Genomic DNA, 24,709 nt, shown 5'->3' with positions numbered 1-24,709 from the left:
TGTGCATCAAATATAGAATGTGGTGTTTTGTTTTGCTTTGCTTTTTTTTTTTTTCATAAACTTTGCTATTATATGTAAACATTTTCTTTTGCTACAATGTTAAAAAAAAAAAAAAAAAACTATTAAATCAAACAATAATAGTAATAGTAATAATGTTTCTAAACATTCAAAGACACTGTACAAAAAATACAATTAAAAAGTGTACAAAGACATGATGCATCTAAAATAATAACCACTGTACACAGTTTTATTCAGAGATCATATTTATTGATGATTTGTTGAAACATTGACGTATTAAAGAGTCAAACAGCATTGCGGGTTGATTGACATTGTGACTTCAGTAGTATTTCTAATATTATTGTTTCTTATGCATGCATCCCAGAGCCTTCCTCTTCTTCTTCTTCCTCTTCCTCTTCTTCTTTAGTTGACATCACCTTTGTTCCCACCATTGGAGTCCTCCTGAGACGTGTAGCAACCGATCGCACAAATCGAAGTCCACCTACTATTTTCCCAACATTCCCGGGGGCAGGCTGCTGCAGTTGGTTGATAATTCCTGCTGCAGGGATCAGCTGGACTTGCGCTGGTGTCGAAAAGGCAGCCTGAGGGTTTCCAATGGCTCCCCCTTGTGGAAGGACAGCGAACAGCGTGATGGGTGATCCTTGTCCTGGCTGGCCCGCTTGGCCCTGTGCAACAGCACCTCCTCCTCCAAGTTGTCCCAATCCAACCTGACCTTGCTGGATAGCCCCTAAAGCCACGAGCTGTTCAATAGGAGTTTGGCCTACTTGGTTTCCGGCTTGCTGTACAACAAATGATCCTCCTAATGGAACTAACTGAGCCACAACAGCCTGCCCATTCAGAGGGACCCCATTTTGAGCTGCTGCATTTACATTGTTGCCCGCTACACCCACACCATTTATGGCTGCTGCTCTGGCGAGGGTCTCAGCGCTGGCAGAGATCAGACCACCCTCCGCCAGAACAGCCAGACATGGAAAAATGAGCCAAAATAAGCAAAACATTTTCCCCAAGAGTAGGAAGTGAGCAAGAATATGAAGACACACTGCTTTTATTCACTATGTCCCATCTAATAATCACCAGCAAACAGCCAATCAGAGTCCAGAACAGTGCCTCAAAACAAGTTACAGTGTTCACCGTGACTATGCATCTTGGCTATTTTTGCTTTGTTGACTACAGAGATATTCATTTTGGATTTTGTGGCTGTCCAGAACCAAAAATTAGTGGACAGTGTTCTGTGGTGTCATTGGACAAAGGTTACACAAAAATAGGCAGTAGCAAAGGTGTAATGAAGGTACAGTGGAGATCTTATCTAACAGTGGTACATGAGGTACAAGTACAGTGGTGACTCACCTGCCCGCAAATTAATTTCTTGGTTTAGCCCTTTGATTTTTCAAATTCTAAAAAAAACATTTGCTGTGAATACAAACCAAACAAAAGCTATGCAGTATTTGAATTGGGCTTGACTAAAATATTACATGTGATATTCTAAAAAGATTTAATAACATTTGAAAAGACACCCACAGTCATTGCTACAACTATAAAACAAAAAGAAAAGAAAGTTTAACATTGGCTGAACTAGACTAGACAAGACTACATCAAGTCAACTACAAGGAGCTTTTGTAAACTAGTCCCCAGTTGGAATGCTCTTAGACATTTTTATTGAAATAATTAAAAACATCTTAACAAAAATATAAAGTATTTCCAGGACTAGTGTGACTAGATGAAACAGGACCTATAATTATCTCTAAACATGAGGGAAAGTGAGGTTTATACTTGTCAGAGTGTATCTCTTGGTGTGAGCAGCTCTCTGAAGCTCAGAACAGCAAACTGGTATCCATATCCTCTGTAAATGACAAAATAAAAAGCAAAGATTTAAGGATAATATATTAAATAAACTTGACTCTTGTGATCTTTAAGACATGTTGTAATATCGTTACCTTTTTAAAAACATACCTCAAGTTGTGTTTTGTTTCATTCACACATTTGAGTAACCCTTTATTAATAGTCTGTCTACATCTGCAAAGCTCAAAATGGTCTGTTCCACCTTGTGATGTAATGTAGTGGTAGTTTTCAAGTTAACAGCTCCTTTTACTTACTTTAGTTTAGTAGAGACGGGAAATTCCAAGCCTGAAATTATCTAAATGGGTCTATTGAAGCAGGTGTATGGAGTTTAAAAACAGGACTTCCTGCATTACCACATGACATCACAAAGTGGAGCAGAGTGTTTTCTGTTTGAGAGAAGAACTAAACATGCAGGATTTGTGTGTTAAACAAAACACAACTGAATGAAACAAAACACAACTCCTGGCTTGTACGTTGAGGAATTACACATAATAGATCAGAAAAAAAAAAAAGTAATATGGGCCCTTTAACTTCAGGATTATAATCTGATATCATTGAGTCACTGTTCATTTTGCAGATCGTACCTTCTTTGATGCCGAAACAGGAAGTCCACTCTTTAAATGAGACCTGTTTGTCTTTGTCAGAATCACACTCCTGAAAGAAGAGGGACGTGCAGTGCTCCATGGGCACCAGAGGGACCCTCAGAGGGGCCAGCTCCGAGTGGGACAGCTGTCTGTAACACACCAGGAAGAATAAGGTGAGTATAATTTTATTTGCAGCTAATGTCAACATTCCCTGGGGATGTGCTGCTAACTGTAGGCTCTGCTCTGTCTGATTTAGCTGGAACAGATGAGCTAAGGTATTGATTATAGGCTCCTGAAAATATGTAAATTCTTTTCAGGAGCACTGCATGACATTTCTGGTGGAGGGTCTGCCACCTATTTGTCTCCATGGATATGTTATTGCTTTGTCTAGAATGTTCCATGGTATAGATTAAGTCTATATATCACAATACAGCACTACGCCACATTATAGTTCAGATCTGTGGAGAGTCGTCCATATCCACAGAAGGAATTATTATATTTTTGAGCAATAGAAACACCCAAAATGATTAAAAGCTAGATGAATATGTTTAATGTCATACCATGGAACATTCCAGGCAAAGCAAAATCTCCATGGAGACAAGTAAGTAGCAGAAGCTCTACCAAAAAAGTTGCACAGTGCACCTTTAAATCCATTTTGTGTGTGTGTGTGTTTGTTTTTTTTCTTGAGTTTTCAGATCTTAAAACTTCTTTTTGACAGTGTTTTCTAATGTGTGCATTGTGTCAGCATGGTCATTTCTAAACATTCCAGCATTAGACATACATGTAGAACACTCCCAGCATGACAGAGTATCAATTATTGTGTGATCATATCTAAAAACACTGTATACCGGTCAGAGGGGTGTTGGTCCAGCTGTGCAAACTGCCAGTGCACGGGGTAGATGTACATGCGGTAGTTTTTCTCGAAGTCCTGTTCAAGAAGTTCCACAGAGTGATCACCAACGTGAAGACGTCTCTCACTCTCGAAGATTTTTTTCACCTAAATACACATAGATAGTGTCTATATTATTTGTCTGCTAATTTGGGTGCACATAAAATAAACAGTGGTGGGGTATAGATTTCTGTAAATGTGTACTCTCAAGTAAAAGTAAATAGCAAAACGTATGTATACAGTTACAACCACAAGGATTGCTGTCAAAATAAAATTGAGTTTAGTAAAAGTACACATAAAAATACTTCTCAAAGAATTAATTAAAGGCTCTGTATTACACAAAATTGACTCTCATGACTTCTCGTGAACCATGTTAGAATGTTACCTCCTCAAAACCATATCTGGAGTTGTATTTTCTTTCATTCACACATGTTTGAAAAATCCTTTATTTTTAGGCTGTCTACATCTCGAAAGCTGAAAATGCTCTGCTCCACCTTGAAGCGGTAGTTTTCAAATTAGCAGCTACATTTTACCTTTTTGTTCAGTAGAGATTGTTAATTTCAGGGCTGAAATCATCCAAATGATTCTTGTGAAGGTATATGGAGTTTAAAAATACAGTGGAGCACTTCCTGTACTGCCTCATGACATCACAAGGTGGAGCGTAGTGTTTTCTATTTGAGAAAAGAACTCATCCTGAATATGCAGAGTTTGTGTGTTAAACTTGTGTGAATGAAACAAAATGATGTGGAAACAACATTATAACATACATCAGAAAATATCAAAAACCAATTACAAGTACCCCCTGATTGCAAGTATTATTAAATTAATCTATAAATATTACTCTTAAGCGTTGTTTAGGAGTGAGGAAGCCCGGGGAGGTGGTGTCATGTTCATATAGCTGCAGCAATACATTTTTCAGCCAGTCCCTCATCCTCAAAGGAAACTGGATCAACTCTGGGGCTAAACAGGCTGGGATCACTGCGGTAACACAGAGAGACAAGAGGATTTTGTGAAATAAACTGTAACAAACAAAATATCGTGCATCATACTATGTTTTTATGCTTACATTTGCATGATCCAGTGTAGTCCAGATGAAGCCGGTGTCCTTTCTTTGTCCCCTCGAGGTTACATTTTGTGGCAAACAGTTCACAAGATGTTTCATATGTTTTGTTATCAGTTCCACAGACCTGCAGAAATTAAATAATCATAGGAACTTACATTAGGCCTGTCACAATAATATTGTAATTATAAGCTTATATGAGCTTTAAACCAAATGTTAAAAATGTTATTACCTCCTCAAAAATATACCTGGAGTTGTGTTTTGTTTCATTCACACATGTTTGAGTAACCCTTTATTATCAAGGGTTACTCAGACATGTTATTATATTATGCCTGTTCATCAGTAGAGCTTTGTGTTTGTGTGTTAAACGTGTGTGAATTAATTAAAACAACACAGCTCAGGTTTGTTTTTGATGAGGAAACATTATAACATAGATCAGAAAATAGTGTAATATGGGTCCTTTAAATTCAAAGAGTAAAATAAAAGAACAGATTACAAATGTAGGTCTATTGGTAGTTCTGTGAGAGTTATTCTTACATGATCCAGCTCGTTGAGACTTGGAGGACATTCTGATGGCACTTGACACACACAACTGGGCTTATTGTCTTCATCCAGTTTGCACCTTTTCCCACGTTTACAGCGGAAGGAGTCACATGGGTCTTCTACACAAACAACAGAAAATATGAATGAACTTTTTCACCTTTTGTATGGGGAAAAAAACATGCACTTTCTTTTATTTACTCAGTTGTACCAAATCAGAATGTAAGCGTGGGTGATAAACCAACAAGCATTCATACTTTGCAGTGACATCATGCTGGGGGTGTTCTGTAATGGGTTAGGGTTTCTATTGGCAGAATGTTCAGCAGTTTCCATGGTGTCATAAAGCACACATTAGCAAGCACAGACAAAAAAAAGTTTTAAGATCGTCTGAAAACTCAAGAAAACATACAAAAAGGGTTTAAACAACAAATTTTCAGAGAGACTGTTAACAATATGAGCATTCATGGGCCTGTTTAGGAGTTTGATTTTCAACAAAAAGCTGTGACGATATAGGCCCAGCTCTACCCGAATGCTATAACCACTTTTTACATCCCACACATTCCACTGGCATTCGTGTTGCTTCTGTGATTTGAGTTCACTGATCTCTCTCATTGACTCTTAAGCCTGTTCAGGTTGTGTTGTAGCAGTGACCGAGGATCAGAACGTTACTGCTCATGTGGAAGTTTGAGTGGGAAGTGCCAGTCAGCAGATTCTGGGCTGAGATTGTTGGGACAGTGTGCTGTTTTGGGACTATGGTGCTCACTGCTGCTGAACGGGGGCGGTGCCAGACATTTTCGGTTGAAGGAGCTAAAGGGGTGCTAAATTCTTAAAGGTGCATTATGTAACTTTTCTGGCGGAGGATCTGCCACCTGCTTGTCTCGATGGAGATGTTATTGGCTCTATTCACGCTTACGTCACAGACCAGGAAGACGATTGGAAACATGCAATGACAACTTCTGGTGTAGTTGCTGACACTGGGCTGGCTGACCGACTGTGATAAAACCCAATGAAATAAATATGATCAGCGGTAAAATGAAGACTCCATACGTATGTGTTGTTTGGAATAATCTTGAATTTGGCGCCCTCGTCTCTTCTGTGTCAGTGGGGAAATGATGAAAACCGAAGTATGGTTGTAACAGTTGATGAGCCGAACATAACGGAAAGCTCCAGTGACATATAGGTGAAGAAAACTGGGACATTTTCTCATTTTTCCTAGATTTTGTCAGACTTACAACTGCGAATAGAGCCCGCTGGAAGTTTGTCATCGTATGTTTCCCAACTTCTTCCTGGTTTGTGACGTAAGTGTGAATAGAGCCTATTGCTTTGTCTGGAATTTCAAGGTATGGCTTTAAACCTTCTATCATCATGGAGACCAAACCAAGTTAAAAGTCAAATCTGTGGAGAGGCAACTAGCTCACAGTCAGAATATCTGTTTTTCTAGGTATTTTTGAGCAATAAAACCACCTGCAATTGAATAAATGTAAGGTAGATCAGTTTAATGTCATATAGTGGAACATTCCAAGCAGAGCAACAACATCTCCACAGAGAAAATAATGTGACGGACCACCACAATGCTCCTTTAACATGTTAATTTAGAGCCTTTTATGGATGTGAGTACACGCCTACATCCTACCATATTTATAGTGCTGTTTTATAAAAGTTTAAATGAAGTTCGCCAATGTAGTGATTTATAAACCCTAATATGGATTTATTGTTTTATTGTAGTTTCATTATGAACAGTCTGTGGTTACCATTTAAACATTTTTAGTGGAGATTTGATGTTAATCTTTGGGGGAGCTATAGGTGCATTGCCTGCTCAAGCCCAACCCCTGTTGCTGACACAAATAATTTGTCACAGAAATTACAATATCAGGTTATCGCTCGATACATGTTAGATGGAACAGTAGTTTTTGGGGGTCAGTATTTATCACGTGGACTTTTTCTTTGTACTAGTTGGGAATTTTTTTGGTTATTTCTCTGTTCTAGGATTAAGTTTAAATAGAGTTTGTTTGAGTCTAAGTTTACAGGCCTGAATAAATAACTGACTCACTATAGATAGAAACTAACTACATAAGTATTTCATTCTGTGTTCATTTATTGCAGTTTGCGTTTATTAACCATATTATACAGTTTTTAGGGATAATCCTTTCGTGTTATTGTGTCAGTAGCTTAAATTAGTTTCAGCATTATCGTTTATCATCAATATTTTTTTCAGCAATATGTCATGCTTCAAAATCTGTTATCCTGACAGGCCTAGACACAAACTGACCAGAGGCTTCAAGGTCCTGGGTGACTCCTGCCAGAGCCGCCCGTGAGCTGGGGTAGAGCTCCACTGTGGCTCTGATCTGCACTGGATTCACACCCACCAGAGGCCCCTGAAAAGTGAAAGAAATCCAAAGTAATTATATTGAGACTTTGCAGCTAATGTCAACAATAGGGATGTAACAATGACCGAAATATCATAGCGTGAAAGTTCTCACAATAATATCGTGGACCATCACAATATATCGAATTACAAGTCTCTTTGCTTAAATTAAGAGTTATGGCACATCAACAGCTAAAAAAAGAGTGAGAGAAATACATAGACCATAATCCTTTGCTCCATTTCAGGGTACAGTGACTACAAGAAGAAATAACAGTTCTAAGCACTTTTAAGTCTTAGTTCTTTGGATTAAGTCTCGTCAAGACATTTTAAGATGAAAAAGTAGCATATTAACATTTTAGTTTGCCTCCACAAAATATCGCAATAAATATTGTACTGTGAGATGTATATCGTGAAAATATTGTTCTGAGAGATTTGGATATTGTTACATCGTGTGCCTCCCCACCATATCGTGAGCATTTCCACAATATTGCAAAAAATATCGTACTGTGACGTTCATACCGTGATGATATCGTATCGTGAGACTTGGATATTGTTACACCCTTAGTCAACATTGCTCTATTTTGGCAGTATTCTGTCCGAAGCTTTGTTACTTAAGTTTTTAAGTCTTTGTTTTTAACAGTATCTGTCCAGAAAGAGCTGGTTTAGTGGGAAGTACAACAGGTGAGCTGATAATTGTACTGTTAAACAAGTCTCTCACACACATGAAATTACAGTCACATGTTGGCGACCATGACAGTTTTTCATTTACTCTCACCTTTTTGTTGAAAATCAAAACTCAACTGGACCATGTATGCTATTTTTTTTCTTGAGGTTTCAGACTATTTTACTTTTTTTTTGGCGTTGTTTGTGCATTGTGTTGCTAAACATTCCACCTTAGAGATACATGTAGAACGCCCCCAGCGTGACGTCACTGCAAAGTATCAATAGTTTACGCTCTACATTATTCCATCCATCCATCCATTTTCGTCCGCTTATCCGGGGCCGGGTCGCGGGGGCAGCAGCCTAAGCAGGGACTCCCAGACTTCCTTCACCCCAGACACGTCCTCCAGCTCCTCCGGGGGGACCCCGAGGCGTTCCCAGGCCAGCCGAGAGACATAGTCCCTCCAGCGTGTCCTGGGTCTTCCCCGGGGCCTCCTCCCGGTGGGACATGCCCAGAACACCTCCCGAGGGAGGCGCCCAGGAGGCATCCGGAACAGATGCCCGAGCCACCTCAACTGGCTCCTCTCGACGTGGAGGAGCAGCGGCTCTACTCCGAGCTCCTCCCGTGTGACTGAGCTCCTCACCCTATCTCTAAGGGAGCGCCCAGCCACCCTGCGGAGGAAACTCATTTCGAGCGCTTGTATCCGCGATCTCGTCAGCTCCCTCTTCACCACAACGGTCCGATACAGCGACCGCATCACTGCCGAAGCTGCACCGATCCGCCTGTCAATCTCACGTTCCGTCCTTCCCTCACTCGTGAACAAGACCCCGAGATACTTGAACTCCTCCACTTGAGGCAAAGACTCCCCACCCACCCGGAGAGGGCAAGCCACCTTTTTCCGGTCGAGAACCATGGCCTCAGACTTAGAAGAGCTGATCCTCATCCCAGCCGCTTCACACTCGCTGCAAACCGCCCCAGTGCACATTGCAGGTCCTGGCTTCGATGAAGCCAACAGGAACAACATCGTCCGCAAACAGCAGAGATGAAATCCTGTGGTCCCCAAACCGGACCCCCTCCGGCCCCTGACTGCGCCTAGAAATTCTGTCCATAAATACAATGAACAGAACCGGTGACAAAGGGCAGCCCTGGCGGAGTCCAACATGCACCGGGAACAGGTCTGACTTACTGCCGGCAATGCGAACACAGCTCCTGCTCCGGTCATACAGGGACCGGACAGCCCTTAGCAAAGGGCCCCGGACCCCATACTCCCAGAGCACCCCCCACAGGACACCACGAGGGACACGGTCGAATGCCTTCTCCAGATCCACAAAACACATGTGGACTGGTTGGGCAAACTCCCATGAACCCTCGAGCACCCGATGGAGAGTGTAGAGCTGGTCCAGTGTTCCACGGCCAGGACGAAAACCACACTGCTCTTCCTGGATCCGAGGTTCGACTATCGGCCGGATTCTCCTCTCCAGTACCCTGGCATAGACCTTACCGGGAAGGCTGAGGAGTGTGATCCCCCTATAGTTGGAACACACCCTCCGGTCCCCCTTCTTATACAGAGGGACCACCACCCCGGTTTGCCAGTCCAGAGGTACTGTCCCCGACCGCCACGCGATGTTGAAGAGGCGTGTCAGCCAAGACAGCCCCACAACATCCAGAGACTTAAGGTACTCAGGACGGATCTCATCCAACCCCGGAGCCTTGCCACCAAGGAGCTCTACATTATTGTCGTTCTTATTTTTAGAGTACATAGGTAATAAACTGATCTGATATATTTATTTTATATTTATTTTATTTCTATCTCAAAGTGAAGAGTAGTTTTTCTACATGTTACCATAAGTTGTCACAAGTCTGTGGAGTGTTAGGCTCAGCTTCCAGGTTTGGTAAGTGGAGTGATTTCATCAGGACATAATATTTTAGTATATTAGTAATTGTAATTTTAAATCTAACCAGTTATAGAATTAGAAAAGACATTAAAGTGCCCATATTATGCTATTTAATAATAAATGTTATAATGTTGTTTCCTGAAAAACAAACCTAGAGTTGTGTTTTGTTTCATTCACTCCTGTTTAACACAAAAATGCATATTTATATTTACCGTAGTTCCTCTCTCAAACAGATGTTTCACATTTGGTGTCCTGTGGTAATTTAGGAAGTGCTCCACTAGGTTTTTAAACTCCACACACCTTCACTAGAATCATTTGGATCATTTCAACCCAGGAATTGCCAGTCTCAACTGAGATAAAGGTAAAAGGAGCTGTTTGAACTTGAAAACTACCACTGCATGACAACGCAAGGCGGAACAGAGCATTTTGAGCTATGGAGATGTAACAGACTAATAATAAGGGTTTACTCAAACATGTGAATGAAACAAAACAACTGCAGGCATGTTTCTGAGGAGGTAAAAACATTATAACACGACTTAAATCTCACAATCTTCACATTTTGCGTAATATAGGACCTGTAAATATTGAATACTTTGACTATTTATACAGTACCCATTTGCCAGCCCTCCTCCTCTTAGTCTTGTGTGCTCCACTGTCAGTGTTTTTGCCTTCTGCCTGCACTGGCTGCTCTTTGGCTGGCTGGGGTGGGGTTGGCTCTGCTCCGATCTGGGCCTCATCTTTCTGGGGGGAGTGCTTCTTGGATCTCTGGCTCTTCTGCTTCCTCTGCTTCTTCCTGCCTTGACCATCACTGTCATCCTTCCTCTCCTCATCCTCTCCCTTCACGGGCATGTCATTCTGAAACTCAGTAGCATCTTGTGACCCAGTATCCTCATTTTTGATTTCTTGATTGTCATTTTGTATTTGCATGGATTCATCATGTTGTTTTTCCTCAGATTTGTCTAACTGTTCAGTGTTTACTTCATCCACACTGGAGAGAAGTCTTTCCTCCATCTCCATCTTGGCTGGTAGGATCTGGACAGAGTCCAAACCAAATGGAATTTTGGATTCACCGCTGCTTTCCACCTCCTCAAACAATTTCTCTTGTTTAGCCTCGATTTTCTCAGTAGTCTCCTTCACTTGATCTACATCGTCCACAACTTCTTCCATTTTCTCTTTGGCATCATTTGTCTCAGAATCACCAGTGTCTTCTTCATCTGTTTTTATAAGAGACTGCAGTTCCTCTTCACTCATCAGAACAGCTCTGCCCTTAGACATCTCAGAGGGTGAATCTTTGCTCTCCTCCGTCGCTCCCTCATCTTGCTCCTGACTGTTTGCTTCATACGAGACTAATGTGGCCAAGGGTTGAGCCTGGGGGACCTTCTCTGTGGTGACATCCTTGATAAAATGAAAAAAAAAAACATAAAATGTATTTTTTTTAATTCACACTTAATTAAGTAAACTGTAAAAAATATGAAATTACCTTTGTTTTGTCATTATAGGATCTTTTGTGTAAGCCATGATGCTTAACACGTGGAACCCCTTTTACCTGCAGAAATAGAATTGTGATGGATTCATTTTATTAGGTACATACTTCCACATACAAAACTTGTTTCAACTATATAAAAATCTTGTACACTGTAACACTGATTTATTATGGAGATAATGCTATATTCTCACCAAAAAGATTGTCAAATAACCTACTGAAATACTTGCATAAAACATCAAGTTAATTCTTACCGCAAATGTTGCTGTCAGTAAGCAAATGAATACCAAGCAGGCCCTCATATCTGAAAGAGAGTGTAAACTGTAAACAATAAATTCAATGAAAATGGATCCTGTTTTACAGCCAAATTACTTGGCGCATCATTCAAAGCGAAGTAATTTGGCCGTATGCTGCGGACATGTCCATCATGTCGTTGTCATGGTTACTGGTGTGAGAGATGCGTCTCTCTGTGCGTCTCTCAAAGTCACATTCAAAGTCACATTCAGAGCCTGAGTAAACAACAGAAGGCACCAGACTGGAAGAAATTTGACTAAGTCCACAAAGTTTTTGTCCCGCTGGACAGAGACAAAGCCGACATTATCAGTCCCATCGACTGGGCGAAGGCACGCAGGGTTCACTGGAGCAGCCGAGTTAAACAAAACATGTGGAGTTTGCTGCAGGAAAAGTCACTTTATAATTGTGTAGTGTTGTAATAAATACTAATAACAGTGAATGTAGTTTGTAGGTACAGCAACTGTTTTTTACACAAAACAGACTCTTGTAAGCTTTAAGCCATGTTAAAATGTTACTTTATCAAAATCATACCTGGACTGGTGTGTTTCATTCACACATGTTTGAGTAATCTTCTATTATTAGTCTGTCTACATCTCCAAAGCTCAAAACACTCTGTTCCACCTTGTGATGCATTGCAGTGGTAGTTTTCAAGAAAACTGCTACCTTTTACCTTTAGTTCAGAAGAAATGAGCAATTCCGGGTCTGAAATTGTCCAAATGATTCCAGTGAGAGTGTATGGACTTTCAAAATGCAGTGGAGCACTTCCTGTTTCATCACATGACATCACAAGGTGGTTGTTGGTTAGATAAACTGGGCCTAAATATGTAGTGTGTTAAAGATGTGTGAATGAAACAAAACACAACTCCAGGTATGTTTGTTATGAGGAAATAACATTATAACATAGATCAAAGAAAATAATATATGCCCTTTAAATGAATATCCAGGCTTAGGATCTGGCCTATGAACTCTGAAGACTGTTACACATTGTTTTTATCAAAGACTAATAATTGACTTAAAGTTTCTTTTATGTCAATGTAATGTAAATAAAAATAACAAAGGCTGCAGATTTAATGTAAATAAAATGAAAATAATTGGCTTTAATAATTTTAGGTAAGCAACAAATGTGCAAAGTATCAGTATTTTGACAGACCAAATTTTAACACAAATCATACTTAAGGTTACCAGCAAAAATATTATTTATATTAGATTTGATTAGTGCACAAGAGGAAGCCAAATAACCACAACAAGCAGATAATAAAAATATGTCAGAGATTAGTTACAAGTAAAATGAGATGTTTTACCTGAGGCTGGCTGTAGTAGAGTAAACCCACAGCTGTCTGAACTAGAGTCTGTGAAGCTTCTGATGTGCCCCCTCTGTCCTCACAAACCGGACACGGACCACCACAGTTACACACACACTCGGACCACTCAGGCACAGGGGTCCTACTGCACACACAGTGACATAGACTGTGGTGTGCTTGAGATGAGTGAGGAAGGACTTACTTTTAAAGGTCTTGGTAACACTTTATTTTAGGGTAAACTTATTAACATCTAACTACCCGCGCATTAGCAAAGCAGTAAATGGTTCATTAATTAGTATTTATTCAGCCCTTATTAATGTCTAACTACCCATAAGTTTATTCTACTATTAGTTAGACATTTACAAACACTTTCCAGTGAATACACTCATTATTACTTATTAATATGATACTAGGCCATTTTTGTCCATAAATTATGATTCTAATAAGCTTTTGGTGCAAATATGTAAAAATTACATTTCTTGTGGTGTTAGTCATTAACAACACTAACTTATTAAAATCATAATTAATATACAAAAATGGCCTAGTGTCATATTAATAAGCAGTAATAAGGAGTGTATTAATAGTGTAAATGTCTAATTAATAGCAGAATACTATTGGGAATTAGACATTAATAAAAGATAAATAATTACCAATTAATGACAAATGAACCATTTACAACTGTTCTAATTAGGTAGTTATATGTTAGTAAGGGTACCCTAAAATAAAGTGTTACCAAAGTCCTATATTACACAAAATGGACTCGTGTGAGCTTTGAGTCATGTTAGAATGTTGTTACTTCATCAAAAACATACTTTGAGTTGTGTTTTGTTTCTTTCGCACATGTTTGAGTTAATTCTGCTTTATTAGTCTACATCTCCAAACCTCAAAATGCTATATTCCACCTTGTGAAACAGTAGTTTTTCAAGTTAATTGCTACCTTTTACCATTTGTTCAGGCGAGTCTGGCATTTCCAGAGCTGAAATTATCAAAATGATTTTAGTGAAGGTACATTTAGTTTAAAACACAGTGGAGCATGTCTTCCTGTATGTGAGAGAGTGTTTTCTGTTTTCCTAAATATGCGGGCTTTGTGTGCTAAATATGTGGGAATAAAACAAAACACAACTCTCCAAGTATGTTTGTGATGAGGAAACAACATTATAGCTTACATCAGAAAATAGCATAGCATGGGCCCTTTAATGTTTTGAGCTCTAGATGTCACTGTGGGACAGAGCAGTTCCCTTGTGGCATGTAGTTGTAAATGTATGTGCAACAGTAAATGTGGTTATTGTTTAAAGATAGAGCAGACTGCTTTTAATAGATAAAGATAATTACGTATCTTCTCTTATGTTGCTTTCTTTCCTCTGGTTTATGTCTTATTATGTCCCCAAGCATATTTCCAATCTTTTATTAAGAAATTATGGGGTTTTCTCAGACTCTCAGATTTGGCCTGTTTAAATCCAGGCTCAAAAATCATCTTTTCATACTTTTAACACTCAATAATGCAGTGACACTTCTTATAATTTGTTTTATTTAATTATTTAATGTTGTGTGTGTGTTTTTATATTGTGTTGATTTTATTAGAAAGCACGTTGGTCACCTTGAGTGATGTAAAGGGCTCTATAAATAAAGATTAATTGATTGATTTAACTGGCACTTAGGGAAAACAGAATTTACAGATCTGTGAAATGTAGTGGTGGATGTAGTACTCAGTGTTGTTACTTATGTAAAGTAAGTACAGATACAGAGGCAAAAAGTTACTCAAGTAAAAGTAAAAGTATCATATGAGAAAATCTACTTAAGTAAAAATAATAAAGTGCCTGTTTAAAAATATACTTTAAGAGTAAAAAGTATTTTGTAGATATTTTTAGTACAATTTAAATATGAAACTGAATGATTTTGATAAAGAATTTGGCTAATTTTAAATGATTCACTTGATGTTTTAATTTTTCTTGCTGTTTTTGTGTTTTTAGTTTGCTTTTTTGGAACGGAAACTCAAATTAAATGTGCTAAAAATAAGTCAGCTGTCTTAGCAGGTCTCAGATCATAAAGAAATAAAAGAAAAGTACTTTCTTTTTTACTTTTCAATCCAGATCTAAAATGTAGTGGAGTAGAAAGTACAGATAGACATTCTCTAATGTAGAGAAGTAAAAGTAAAGTATCCACTGTAAAATGGGCTTAAGTAAAATACACATACTTAAAATTTGTACTTAGATATTGTACTTTTACTTTTGTCCTTTGTTACCTTCCACTGCTGGCCAAACGTGATCTTTCTGATGATAACACACTCCTGACACAAAGTGCATATGTCAGGTTAGACTCATTTCAATTAAACATGGTTAACATTATTATATTTAAGACTTTAGTTCAGTCTGGTTCCCACGCCCTCTGTCGCGTCTCAAGCCTGCAAACGTGCTCATGCACTCAAATCATTTTTTTTTTTTTTTCAGTGATGCATGAGAAACGAATGAACTCAGTGGCCCCATATAATTTACAAATAAAATCAAATTTACTAATGTCTCACCTCAGAATAACAGAGTGTAGTGCTGTGCTCATTGATTCTGCAGAAATCTGTGTCATTTTTCAGTCCCCTGTGATATTTTTTTCCTTTATTTTTTCCAATATGCTGGACAATGCATGTCCCTGATTGGCTTATCCACCTGTCAATCACGCCCATCTGATCAGATACGTATCTTGTAAGTATTGAATAAGTGTGTATTCTGAATCCCAGACTAGTTTACTATAGCCAGGCTGGCGCCACCTAGTGCCTCCGCTCAATTTCATTTCTCTCCAGCAACTAGGTCAGGAATCGGAATACACTAGACCAGGGGTCTCAGACTCGCGGCCCGGGGGCCAACTGCGGCCCGCGGAAGGATTTTTTGCGGCCCTCCACTTGATTCCAAAGAATAATGTCAGTGCGGCCCGCGGTAGATGTACGCACAATCCCACCCCCCTACCGCGGGCCGCACTGACAGATGAAGCTGCAATCGGTGCCCATGCAGATTCACAACAGATTATTAACGCAGTTTACATCCCAAAACTCAATTTACAGCAGTTGTGAAGCAACGAGTCTAAGTGGATCTGTTAATACAAGTACACGCGCACATACGGCGTCACGAAGAACCAAAACAAACCACACATGACACGTGTGCGCACTTCACTTTACGCTCCCACAACCACAGTATCAGAGCGCAGAGGAGGCGCTGACAGAATTCCCCTGTTCATAAGTATGGGACCTTTATTGGAGGGGCTAATAAGAAATAAAAAGACATTGACAGTCTGTTTACCTGTTCAACACTCGGTGCGTAACTTGCTGGCAACCCGATGACCAAGCTCCACATATGTGTCGCCGAAATCCACGCGCACTCAGCGGCAAACACAGCTGTCCCATCAATATGCAAGCACCACAAAACTGCAGTGATCTATTCCAGAGGCTTGGCGACATGTTAGCAAAAAGTACGAGGCAAAAACAAGCGTCTTCCATCCGTGTTTGACATACGAGAAGCAGATACACTCCAGTGTGGTGCTTTCACACCGGCAAACGAACCAAAACTGGTCCGATTAACGAGCCTCTGTATCCCGGTAGAACAGTGATATCTCCAGTAACCAATACTGATGTTCCCTGTTAATACCGCGGGCGTCCTCATCTTTATCACCATGAACTCATAAAACAGCAACATAGAACTTTCACCGCAACTCACCGCATCAGCCCAGAGTTCGGGTAACAGCAGCAGCCAACAGCGCTCACAGTAGCGCGCAGCTCCTCAGGACGGGGCTGGGGTCTGGTCCTTGGTCTTCTGTCGTCCTACAAGCGCGTTGGTCAGATGGTCCGGAGGCTCTGTCCTCCATGTGCTGGTTCCAGACGGTGGCGAGCAAGACCAGTGCGCAATGACTGGGTCTGAGCGGGTACGTTCCGCCGTCTGCGCGCTGGTTCCGTGTTCCGTGCGGGGAAAGTGAGAATGCGCTGTGGACTACACCTACAGGTCTGTGCTGCTCCTGTCCTCCGCGCTCAAGAACCGCGGCTGGTTCCGAGGTGGTGCAAAGCATCCGGACAGAACGTGAATCCAGTTTAGTTGGTGTCCGCATTTGGTTCTTCCCGGGAAAAGCGCTTTTCACTCCCCGCTCCACGTCATCTGAGCCCGGACAGAACCGGAGCTGCTCCTGCTGGTTCGGGACTCTGGTTTGGATCTAGTCCGACTGTATTTCTCACACTAGGCTAAAAGCAGGACATTTTTTAAAGGTGAATCAATCGAATGGGCGATTGCCTATTGCCATAAAATTATTTGGTTAATTAAAGCCTAAAATAACAAATGCTGGTTCCTACATGATCACGGGGAACACCGGGACCTCTGTGCAGGTCCTGCAACAGAAGTACACACCCCCATTTTTGACTCACTCTGGAGCCACACGTTCGCACGTGCTTGCTTTGATCTTCGTGTATTACATTCTCTGTATTGGCCATTGTTGGTAAAATATTTCGAAAATGAATCGCGGCTGCGTCTGGACAACAATCTGTTACTGCGCTGGAGTCGTACAGCGCGTCATTACAGGCAGGAGACGCGTTTCTCCCATGATGCATCTAGAATAGTTCGTTTGGACCTGCTGTCTGTGGTTTGGACCCAGGTTCGCGTTCACACCAGAAGAACCGCACCAAAGTTGGTCATTTGGTGCGGATTCAAGCGAACCGAGACCACCTCTTTTTTGAGGTCTCGGGGTGTTTTCACACCGAAGTATTTTGGTGCGCACCAAACGGTCCATTCGAACCAAAAGTGGTTAGTTCGGTTCGTTTGCGTTGGTGTGAAAGCGTCAATCGGACTCGGACCGAACCAAATCAAGCGGACCGAGACCGCAAAAAAGAGGTGGTCTCGGTTCGCTTGAATCCGCACCAAATGACCAACTTTGGTGCGGTTCCTCTGGTGTGAACGCGAACCCGGGTCCAAACCATAGACAGTATGGACAAACGGACTATTCGAAATGCATCATGGGAGGGAACGCGTCTCCTCTGCCTGAAGTGACGCTGTACGACTCCAGCGCAGTAACAGGTTGTTGTCCAGACGCAGACGCGATTCATTTTCGAATCATTTTACCAACAATGGCCAAAACAGAGAATGAAACACACGAAGATCAGAGCAAGTATCAGTGTGCGAACGTTGTGGCTCCAGAGTGAGTCAAAATTGGGGGTGCGTACCCCCTGTTCGGGACCTACACGCACAGAGACGACCCGGTGTTCCCCGTGATCACACAGCAACCAACATTTGTTATTTTAGGCTTTAATTAACCAAATAATTTTATGGTAATAGGCAATCGCCCATTCAATTGATACAACTTAAAAAAGTCCCTGCTTTTAGCCTAGTGTGAGAAATACAGTCGGACTAGATCCAAACCAGAGTCCCGAACCAGCGGGGGCAGCTCCGGTTCAGGCCGGGCTCAGAGGAGCTGGAGCGGGAGCCTCGACCTGAGGAAGCCCGTCCCCGGGAAGAACCAAATGCGCGGAGGACGGACGCTCAGAACAACATATAACAAACCAAACTGGACTCACGCTTCTGTCCGGATGCTGCACCACCTCGGAACCAGCCGCGGTTCTTGAGCGCGGAGAACCGGAGCAGCGCGCCCGGACCTGTAGTCCACAGCGCATTCTCGCTTTACCGCACAGAAACCAGCGCGCAGAACGACGGAACGTACCCGCTCAGACCCAGTCATTGCGCACTGGTCTTGCTCGCACCGTTTGGAACCAGCATATGGAGGATGAAGCCTCCGGACCAATCTGACCAACGAGCTTGTAACAGACCAAGGACCAGACCCCAGCCCCGTCCTGAGGAGCTGCGCGCTACTGTGAGCCTGTTGGCTGCTGCTGTTACCCGAATCTGGGCTGATGCGGTGAGTTTTGTAGTGGTGAAGTTCTACATGTTGCTGTTTTATGAGTTCATGTGATAATTTGAGATGAGGACGGCCCGTGGTCAGGAACATCGGTGTTGATAACTGGAGATATCTCTGTTTTACCGGGGAAACAGAGACACGTGAATCGAACCAGTTTTGGTTCGTTTGCCGGTGTGAACGCGGACCACACTGGAGTATTTGCTACATAATAACAATTTTATTGCATGGTGCGGACCAAATAATCGAACGAGCGGTGTGAAAACTCGGTCCGCTTGAGTTGGTCCGGGTCAGAGTCCGATTGACGCTTTCACACCAACGCAAACGAACCGAACTAACCACTTCTAGTTCGAATGGATCGTTTGGTGCGCACCAAATACTGTCGGTGTGAAAGCACCTAATACAGGTCAAGGCTCACTGATGAGTATCTTCAATCTATCCTGAGGATCTCATACGCTTCCTCCTGCAAGCCAAATATCTCTCAGCTGTACGAGATGAATCGTTGCCAGGTTTCAACCAGCAAGGAGTAGGCAAAAGAAGAAGAGTAGACGTATTAGTTTAAACTTACGTTCTGAATACATTTTCATGTTCTGAACTGTTATTAAAGATTAAGAAAGTGTGTTGCGTGTTGTTCTTTCTCTCTCTCTTTTCCCGTGCAACCGCTATTTATCGAATACTCAATGCGGCCCAGCCTCACTCAGACTTTATCTAATGTGGCCCCCAGGTAATTTGAGTTTGAGACTCCTGCACTAGACGGTATGCAAGAACTCCGGAAGTGCAAGTCCAGGCACCAGCCAATCAGCGAAGAGCCATACATTCTGTGTTGGTAACGATTCTCAAGATCGAGGTTTTAAAGCCGGAACAAAGAGAATGTTTGGTGAATTTTATCAAGGGGAAAGACGCTATTGGCCCTTCTCCCTACCGGATATGGGAAAAGCTTAATATATCCCCTCATAGCCCCTTTAGTGCCGCATTACAGACCAAACAGCAGCAATTGGCAATTAATTAAATTAAAAAGTACCCGCTTGCCGTCGAGTGAACAAATCCTAATTCTGCGAGGTCAGATGGTTTCTATGAAGTGAAACCTGCTGACGAATCAGGCAAAATTTCCTATAGCAACAGGTCAGAAAATTATGACAATGCCTTTATTTATACCTTTATTTTTTACTTTATTTTATTTTATCAATGACTAAATTGTTAGAAAATGTTGTTTCTTGTTTTTAATTTGTCTCTGCATTTTGGTTTTCTGTGTTAATGACATAGATAAAGGTATACTGTTTTAGAAGTCAGTGGTACTTCCTGTAGTTTAGTATGTTTCTTTTCAATTTTTTTTTCCCACAAACTGCCACTTGACTGACATAAAACTATGATACATATTTAGCACAGGTACTATCCCACCAAACCGAGTAATAATAATAAAAAAAGAAAACTTTAAAGGTGTACTATGTAACTTTTTGGTTCGGGGTCTGTCACCTGTTTGTTTCTATGAATTTGTCATTGCTCTGGCTGAAATGTTCCACAGTATGACATGAAACAGCTCCACTTTACATTTATTAACAAACTGCCCAGAAAAAAAGGCATTCTGACTGTGAGCTGGGTCACCTCTCCACAGATCTGACCTGTTACTTGGTCTGGTTTGGTCTCCATGAAGTTAGAAAGGTGATACCATACTGTGAAACATTCCTGACAAATCAATACCCATGGAGACAAGCATTTGATGGACACTCCACTAGAAAAGTTACATAATGCAGCAATGGTCAATAAATTCAGTGGTGGCTGAAGTAGGGAAGCTTTTTTTTTTTTTCTCCACTTTTGTTTTTAGCATTTTGAAAAACAGGTACGATTGGTAACACTGAGACTGGGATGTTTGGACCAACTTTTATAACCTTTTTATATTTTTAGATTAGAGATTAAGCAACAAATGTGCATAACTAAAACAATTTAAAAACTGAGTCCCATAAACAGGCATCAATCTTCTCTGGCCTCCGCCTTTCAGTGCAGCAGAGCCCTCCAGCGCTGGTAACTGTGGTTTGGGCAAACAGCTCCAGACTGGTGAATATACACTCTAATTACAGGTCTCTTTACCATGGTGGAAATCCAGTGTGAGGTTAAACAAGGAATTCTGTAACCTTATTTTAAGCTTGGCCATATATGGGCATCCAGGAAGCAATTATGATGTTCACAGAAGTATTTTTTTCAGACGTTACTGTACAAGCCCTATTTCTAAGAACGACCCAATTTTAAAGCCAAAAATATAAAACTGGGTAGAAATTATATTTCTGATGTTTTCAAAGCCACTGCGTGGAGACGGGTGCAGAAGTCTGTCGTGGAAAAGTATAATAGTCACATTACATAAGCATGAGACATTACTTAATAAAACTGAAGTAGTCACTGTCTAAACAAGAAAAGTCCTAATTGGAGCGGAAACAAGCGTGACCCTGCCTGGCCCTCCTTTCCTCTCTGAGTGGGCGAGAGTGTTTTTTCACTAGGCCACAAACCCTGTGGTTGACGATGCTAAACTATATTTCACATTTAAGGCTGACAGGGAGGAGAGAATTTAGTGTCTGAATGAACCAGCCCAGTGTGTTTATGCAAGTTCAATTATCGTCTGCTTTCTATTTTGTGTGTGTTTCCAGCTCTTTCTCAAGGAAAAAAACATCTTCTGATGTTGGCAGGGCACAGACACCCGGAAGGAAGTGATGCAAGCATCTTAATGGGCTTTACATATATACAGAGGGCTGGGGCTCCTCAGCATCACATCCACAGACGGGCTCTGATTGACTGGTACTGCTCTGAAAGGACAAGTGTTTCATCACAGAAGTACTTCATCACCAAAGGATCCTTAGCGCAGAAAACAGGTAAATCACAATTTATGCTCATATTCAGTAATATTAATGAGACTGTGGTTGTAACTTGAATTTCTTTCATTTGCAGAATGAACATTTTCCTGATATCCGTTTGCCTTTTCTGTGCTGTCTTTGCAAACCCAGTAAGTATATTCTACACAAAGTTTGTATACAATTTCATACTTACATTGTATTTTGAACAGTACTGATAAGATGTTGGTACTTGGAGGTCATTAATGACCATGAGGAGTAGGAGAAATGTTATGTCAAACTGACAAATCAATCACAACGTATACAGGCCATTCAGCCACATCTCTAGTGACTTACAGCAGTGTATTTCATTCATATCAAAAATAGACTCCGTAGTGCCGCTATTTGCATAATTTTCAGATTATAACTGTTTAAATAAACATTTTCCTCATCTTGTGTTTTCTTTTAGATTATCAATTTAGATTTGGATTCACCAGCACTAGACAAAAACACGGTAAGATGTCTTTATTTTAACCATGCACTGCTCTATGTAACTGTTACATTGAGTTTATTTTACTGTAAACCATTGGAAAGCTGTGGTTTTGCTGATCTCCCACACGTGTCTTGTTTACTGTGTCTGGGCCATTTCGCAGTAATACTTGGGCTTGGGCAACATTTCAATGAATGGATTCTGTTCATATGATTTACTGTGTGATTGCAAAGATGGACCTTAAATGTTCTTTGGCAGCTATAGGATATAATTACCCATGTTGTGGTTTTGGCTAATTGCATGTTTCTATCTTTTTAGACAGAAACTTTGTTGGTTGCACAATCATCTGGAAATGACACCTCAGTAAGTATCTTAGTTCAGGTGAAAGTCTGATTTAACTTTTACTCTTTTTTTCTCATTTTGAATAGTTTGATTGGTTTGGTGTCTGTTGCCTTCATGGTGTAATTTTAACTTTTTATTTTTCAGAGTTCAGCGTCAGAATCATCAGAATCTGTAGAATCTCCATCCAGTGAGAATGTGAGTTGAGAAACACATGATTAATAACAATAATTAATTTGATCTGAAACTGATTTAACTTTTACTCTTTTTTTCTCATTTTGAATAGTTTGATTGGTTTGGTGTCTGTTGCCTTCATGGTGTAATTTTAACTTTTTATTTTTCAGAGTTCAGAGTCAGAATCATCAGAATCTGTAGAATCTGCATCCAGTAAGAATGTGAGTTGAGAAACACATGATTAATAACAATAATTAATTTGATCTGAAACTGATTTAACTTTTACTCTTTTTTTCTCATTTTGAATAGTTTGATTGGTTTGGTGTCTGTTGCCTTCATGGTGTAATTTTAACTTTTTATTTTTCAGAGTTCAGAGTCAGAATCTGTAGAATCTGTAGAATCTGCATCCAGTGAGAGTGTGAGTTGAGAAACACATGATTAATAACAATAATTAATTTGATCTGAAACTTTAAAACTGTAGATTTTAATGTTGTTCTGTGCCTTGTGTCTTGTTTGCAGACACCAGAAGAAAGTGACTCAGTTGAATCCAACGAGGTATGTTGGAAACTTATTTCCTTATGAAATATTGTTCGCTACAGGTCGGTATAATTGAGTAAATTGTCTACTGTTTTTTCTAGAACACTCAGATGTTGGTTGAAACAAGCGATGACAGCATGGCCAGTGAAGAGAATGTTAGAAAGGTAAGTTAACGTAATTAACTCTTCCAGGATCATTCATTTTTGTAGCAGGCTATAGCTGTAAATAAACCACTATGAATGTTTAAAGCTGCACTATGCAACTTTTGTGGTCTATGATCCACTGCATGCTTGTATCCTTTGCTTGGAAGGTTCTGCACTATGGTATTAAATTTACAATGTCTCTCCATGTAGACTAGCAGACCAAGTTGCAGCTCAGATCTGAAGAGAAACGTGTAGTCACAATAGGAATACATTTTTTGTAGATATTTTTGAGCAATAAAAATACCATAATGAACTATAATAGGCAGTATCCATGGAGAAAAGCAGTGTGGCCTCCACCAAAAAGGTTACATAATGCACGTTTTATAAATGTGAAGTTAAGAAATGTAATTTTCAGAAGTTTTGTTTGTTTTTCTGAGGCTCGCGTGTTGCTTTATTGGGCTGTAAACTGTTCAAAAGCCTGAACTTGCGTTTTTGTTTTCTTTTTAGAGCTGGGTACGAGTATTTGCGACAGTTGTTCGAGATGGTAGCGCAGAAGACAACAGCAGAGAAATGAAAGATCAGCAGCCAGAGAAGCTTAGCAAATTATCAGAAAAGCAGCCCATGATGGCCCCTACGACGAAGACTCTAAAACAGAGCGGAGTGTCGCTGCTCCAGAACGCCCAGGCCGTCAGTGAGACCAGCAGTGAGAGCTCTGAAAGCAACAACCACACGCCTCTCATCATGACCGCCACGGCAGACAGCAGCCAGAGCGCGAGCAGCGAGAGCAACGAGACCTCCTCATCCTCCTCATCCTCCGAGGCAGAGCCTGACAGCGTGCAGAGCTCCGAGAGTCACGAGGACAGCGACAGCGCGGAGATGAACCAGATTAAAAACTGTGTGAACGGAACCCAGAGCTGCGAAAGCGAAGAGTACGTGTTCCAGGACATAGGAGATGATGCCAATTACTCTGTGGACAACTTGATGGTGCTCGATGAGGACGACAGGGAGCTCAGCCTCAGAAGATAACATTATTCAAATATATGAACTGAGCAGTGATAATACGCATTAAACCATAGCCACTGTACGACCTGCCTGTAACTCAGAATGTCTTGTTTTCCCTGTTTTCATATGAAGTTTCACTTTCCACATTGTGCAAATATTTATGTATCAAAACATTTTCGTTTATGAATAAAAATGTGTAATTTATACTAACGCTGTTTGATTACGCGTTTTCTTTCAAGTATCATGATATAAGTGTGAACACTTTCTGGATGTGCGACACGCCACCTGCGTAATTCCACATTAAGTCAAACGTATACTTCGGAACCAAGTTCTCTATGGAGATATATTTAAGCCATACTGTGGGATATTTTGGCCAGAAGAACAATTCCATGGGGACAAGGTGGAGGT

The 24,709-nt window shown here is 40.8% G+C and overlaps 2 protein-coding genes across 3 annotated transcripts; one reads left to right on the top strand and one right to left on the bottom strand.

The window, feature by feature from the left end:
• Positions 1-1,829: 1,829 nt before the first annotated feature.
• Positions 1,830-17,388, bottom strand: sparcl1 (SPARC-like 1). Its single transcript, XM_055158484.1, has 11 exons — positions 17,323-17,388; positions 15,156-15,216; positions 11,746-11,843; positions 10,464-11,246; positions 7,200-7,305; positions 4,928-5,052; positions 4,397-4,517; positions 4,172-4,308; positions 3,290-3,438; positions 2,442-2,590; positions 1,830-1,858 (listed from the first exon to the last, which is right to left on the bottom strand). Exons 1-11 carry the CDS (start codon positions 17,386-17,388, stop codon positions 1,830-1,832), a joined length of 1,824 nt encoding a protein of 607 aa, XP_055014459.1.
• Positions 17,389-21,562: 4,174 nt separating this feature from the next.
• On the top strand, positions 21,563-24,505 carry scpp1 (secretory calcium-binding phosphoprotein 1). Of its 2 annotated transcripts, XM_055157838.1 has the most exons (10): positions 21,563-21,658; positions 21,735-21,789; positions 22,086-22,130; positions 22,425-22,469; positions 22,593-22,643; positions 22,790-22,840; positions 22,987-23,037; positions 23,139-23,174; positions 23,258-23,320; positions 23,807-24,505. In XM_055157838.1, the coding sequence occupies exons 2-10, from the start codon at positions 21,736-21,738 to the stop codon at positions 24,323-24,325; spliced, it is 915 nt and encodes a 304-aa protein (XP_055013813.1). In that variant the 5' UTR covers positions 21,563-21,658; position 21,735; the 3' UTR covers positions 24,326-24,505. The 2 variants fall into 2 exon arrangements, with proteins under 2 accessions (XP_055013813.1, XP_055013814.1); XM_055157839.1 differs by lacking the exon at positions 22,790-22,840.
• Positions 24,506-24,709: the final 204 nt, after the last annotated feature.

Source organism: Boleophthalmus pectinirostris, unplaced genomic scaffold (genome assembly GCF_026225935.1).
Source record: "Boleophthalmus pectinirostris isolate CB_2022bp ecotype Guang Dong unplaced genomic scaffold, ASM2622593v1 HiC_scaffold_22, whole genome shotgun sequence".
NCBI classification, from domain to species: Eukaryota; Metazoa; Chordata; class Actinopteri; order Gobiiformes; family Gobiidae; genus Boleophthalmus; species Boleophthalmus pectinirostris.
The sequence above is the reverse complement of the archived record's forward strand: the minus strand, read 5'-3'. Positions and strand labels throughout refer to the sequence as shown.

Bases quoted from the DNA above. Each gene is read 5' to 3' on its own strand.
- sparcl1 (XM_055158484.1), bottom strand. From the start codon at position 17,388: ATGGCCAATACAGAGAATGTAATACACGAAGATCAAAGCAAGCACGTG. The intron at 15,217-17,322 runs GTGAGTCAAAAA...ACTTTGTGTCAG, and splicing joins TGCGAACGTGTGGCTCCAGA to GAGTGTGTTATCATCAGAAA. The intron at 11,844-15,155 runs GTAAAAGTACAA...TTGTTTACTCAG, and splicing joins GAAGGTAACAAAGGACAAAA to GCTCTGAATGTGACTTTGAA.
- scpp1 (XM_055157838.1), top strand. From the start codon at position 21,736: ATGAACATTTTCCTGATATCCGTTTGCCTTTTCTGTGCTGTCTTTGCA. The intron at 22,131-22,424 runs GTAAGATGTCTT...CTATCTTTTTAG, and splicing joins CAGCACTAGACAAAAACACG to ACAGAAACTTTGTTGGTTGC. The intron at 23,038-23,138 runs GTGAGTTGAGAA...TCTTGTTTGCAG, and splicing joins AATCTGCATCCAGTGAGAGT to ACACCAGAAGAAAGTGACTC.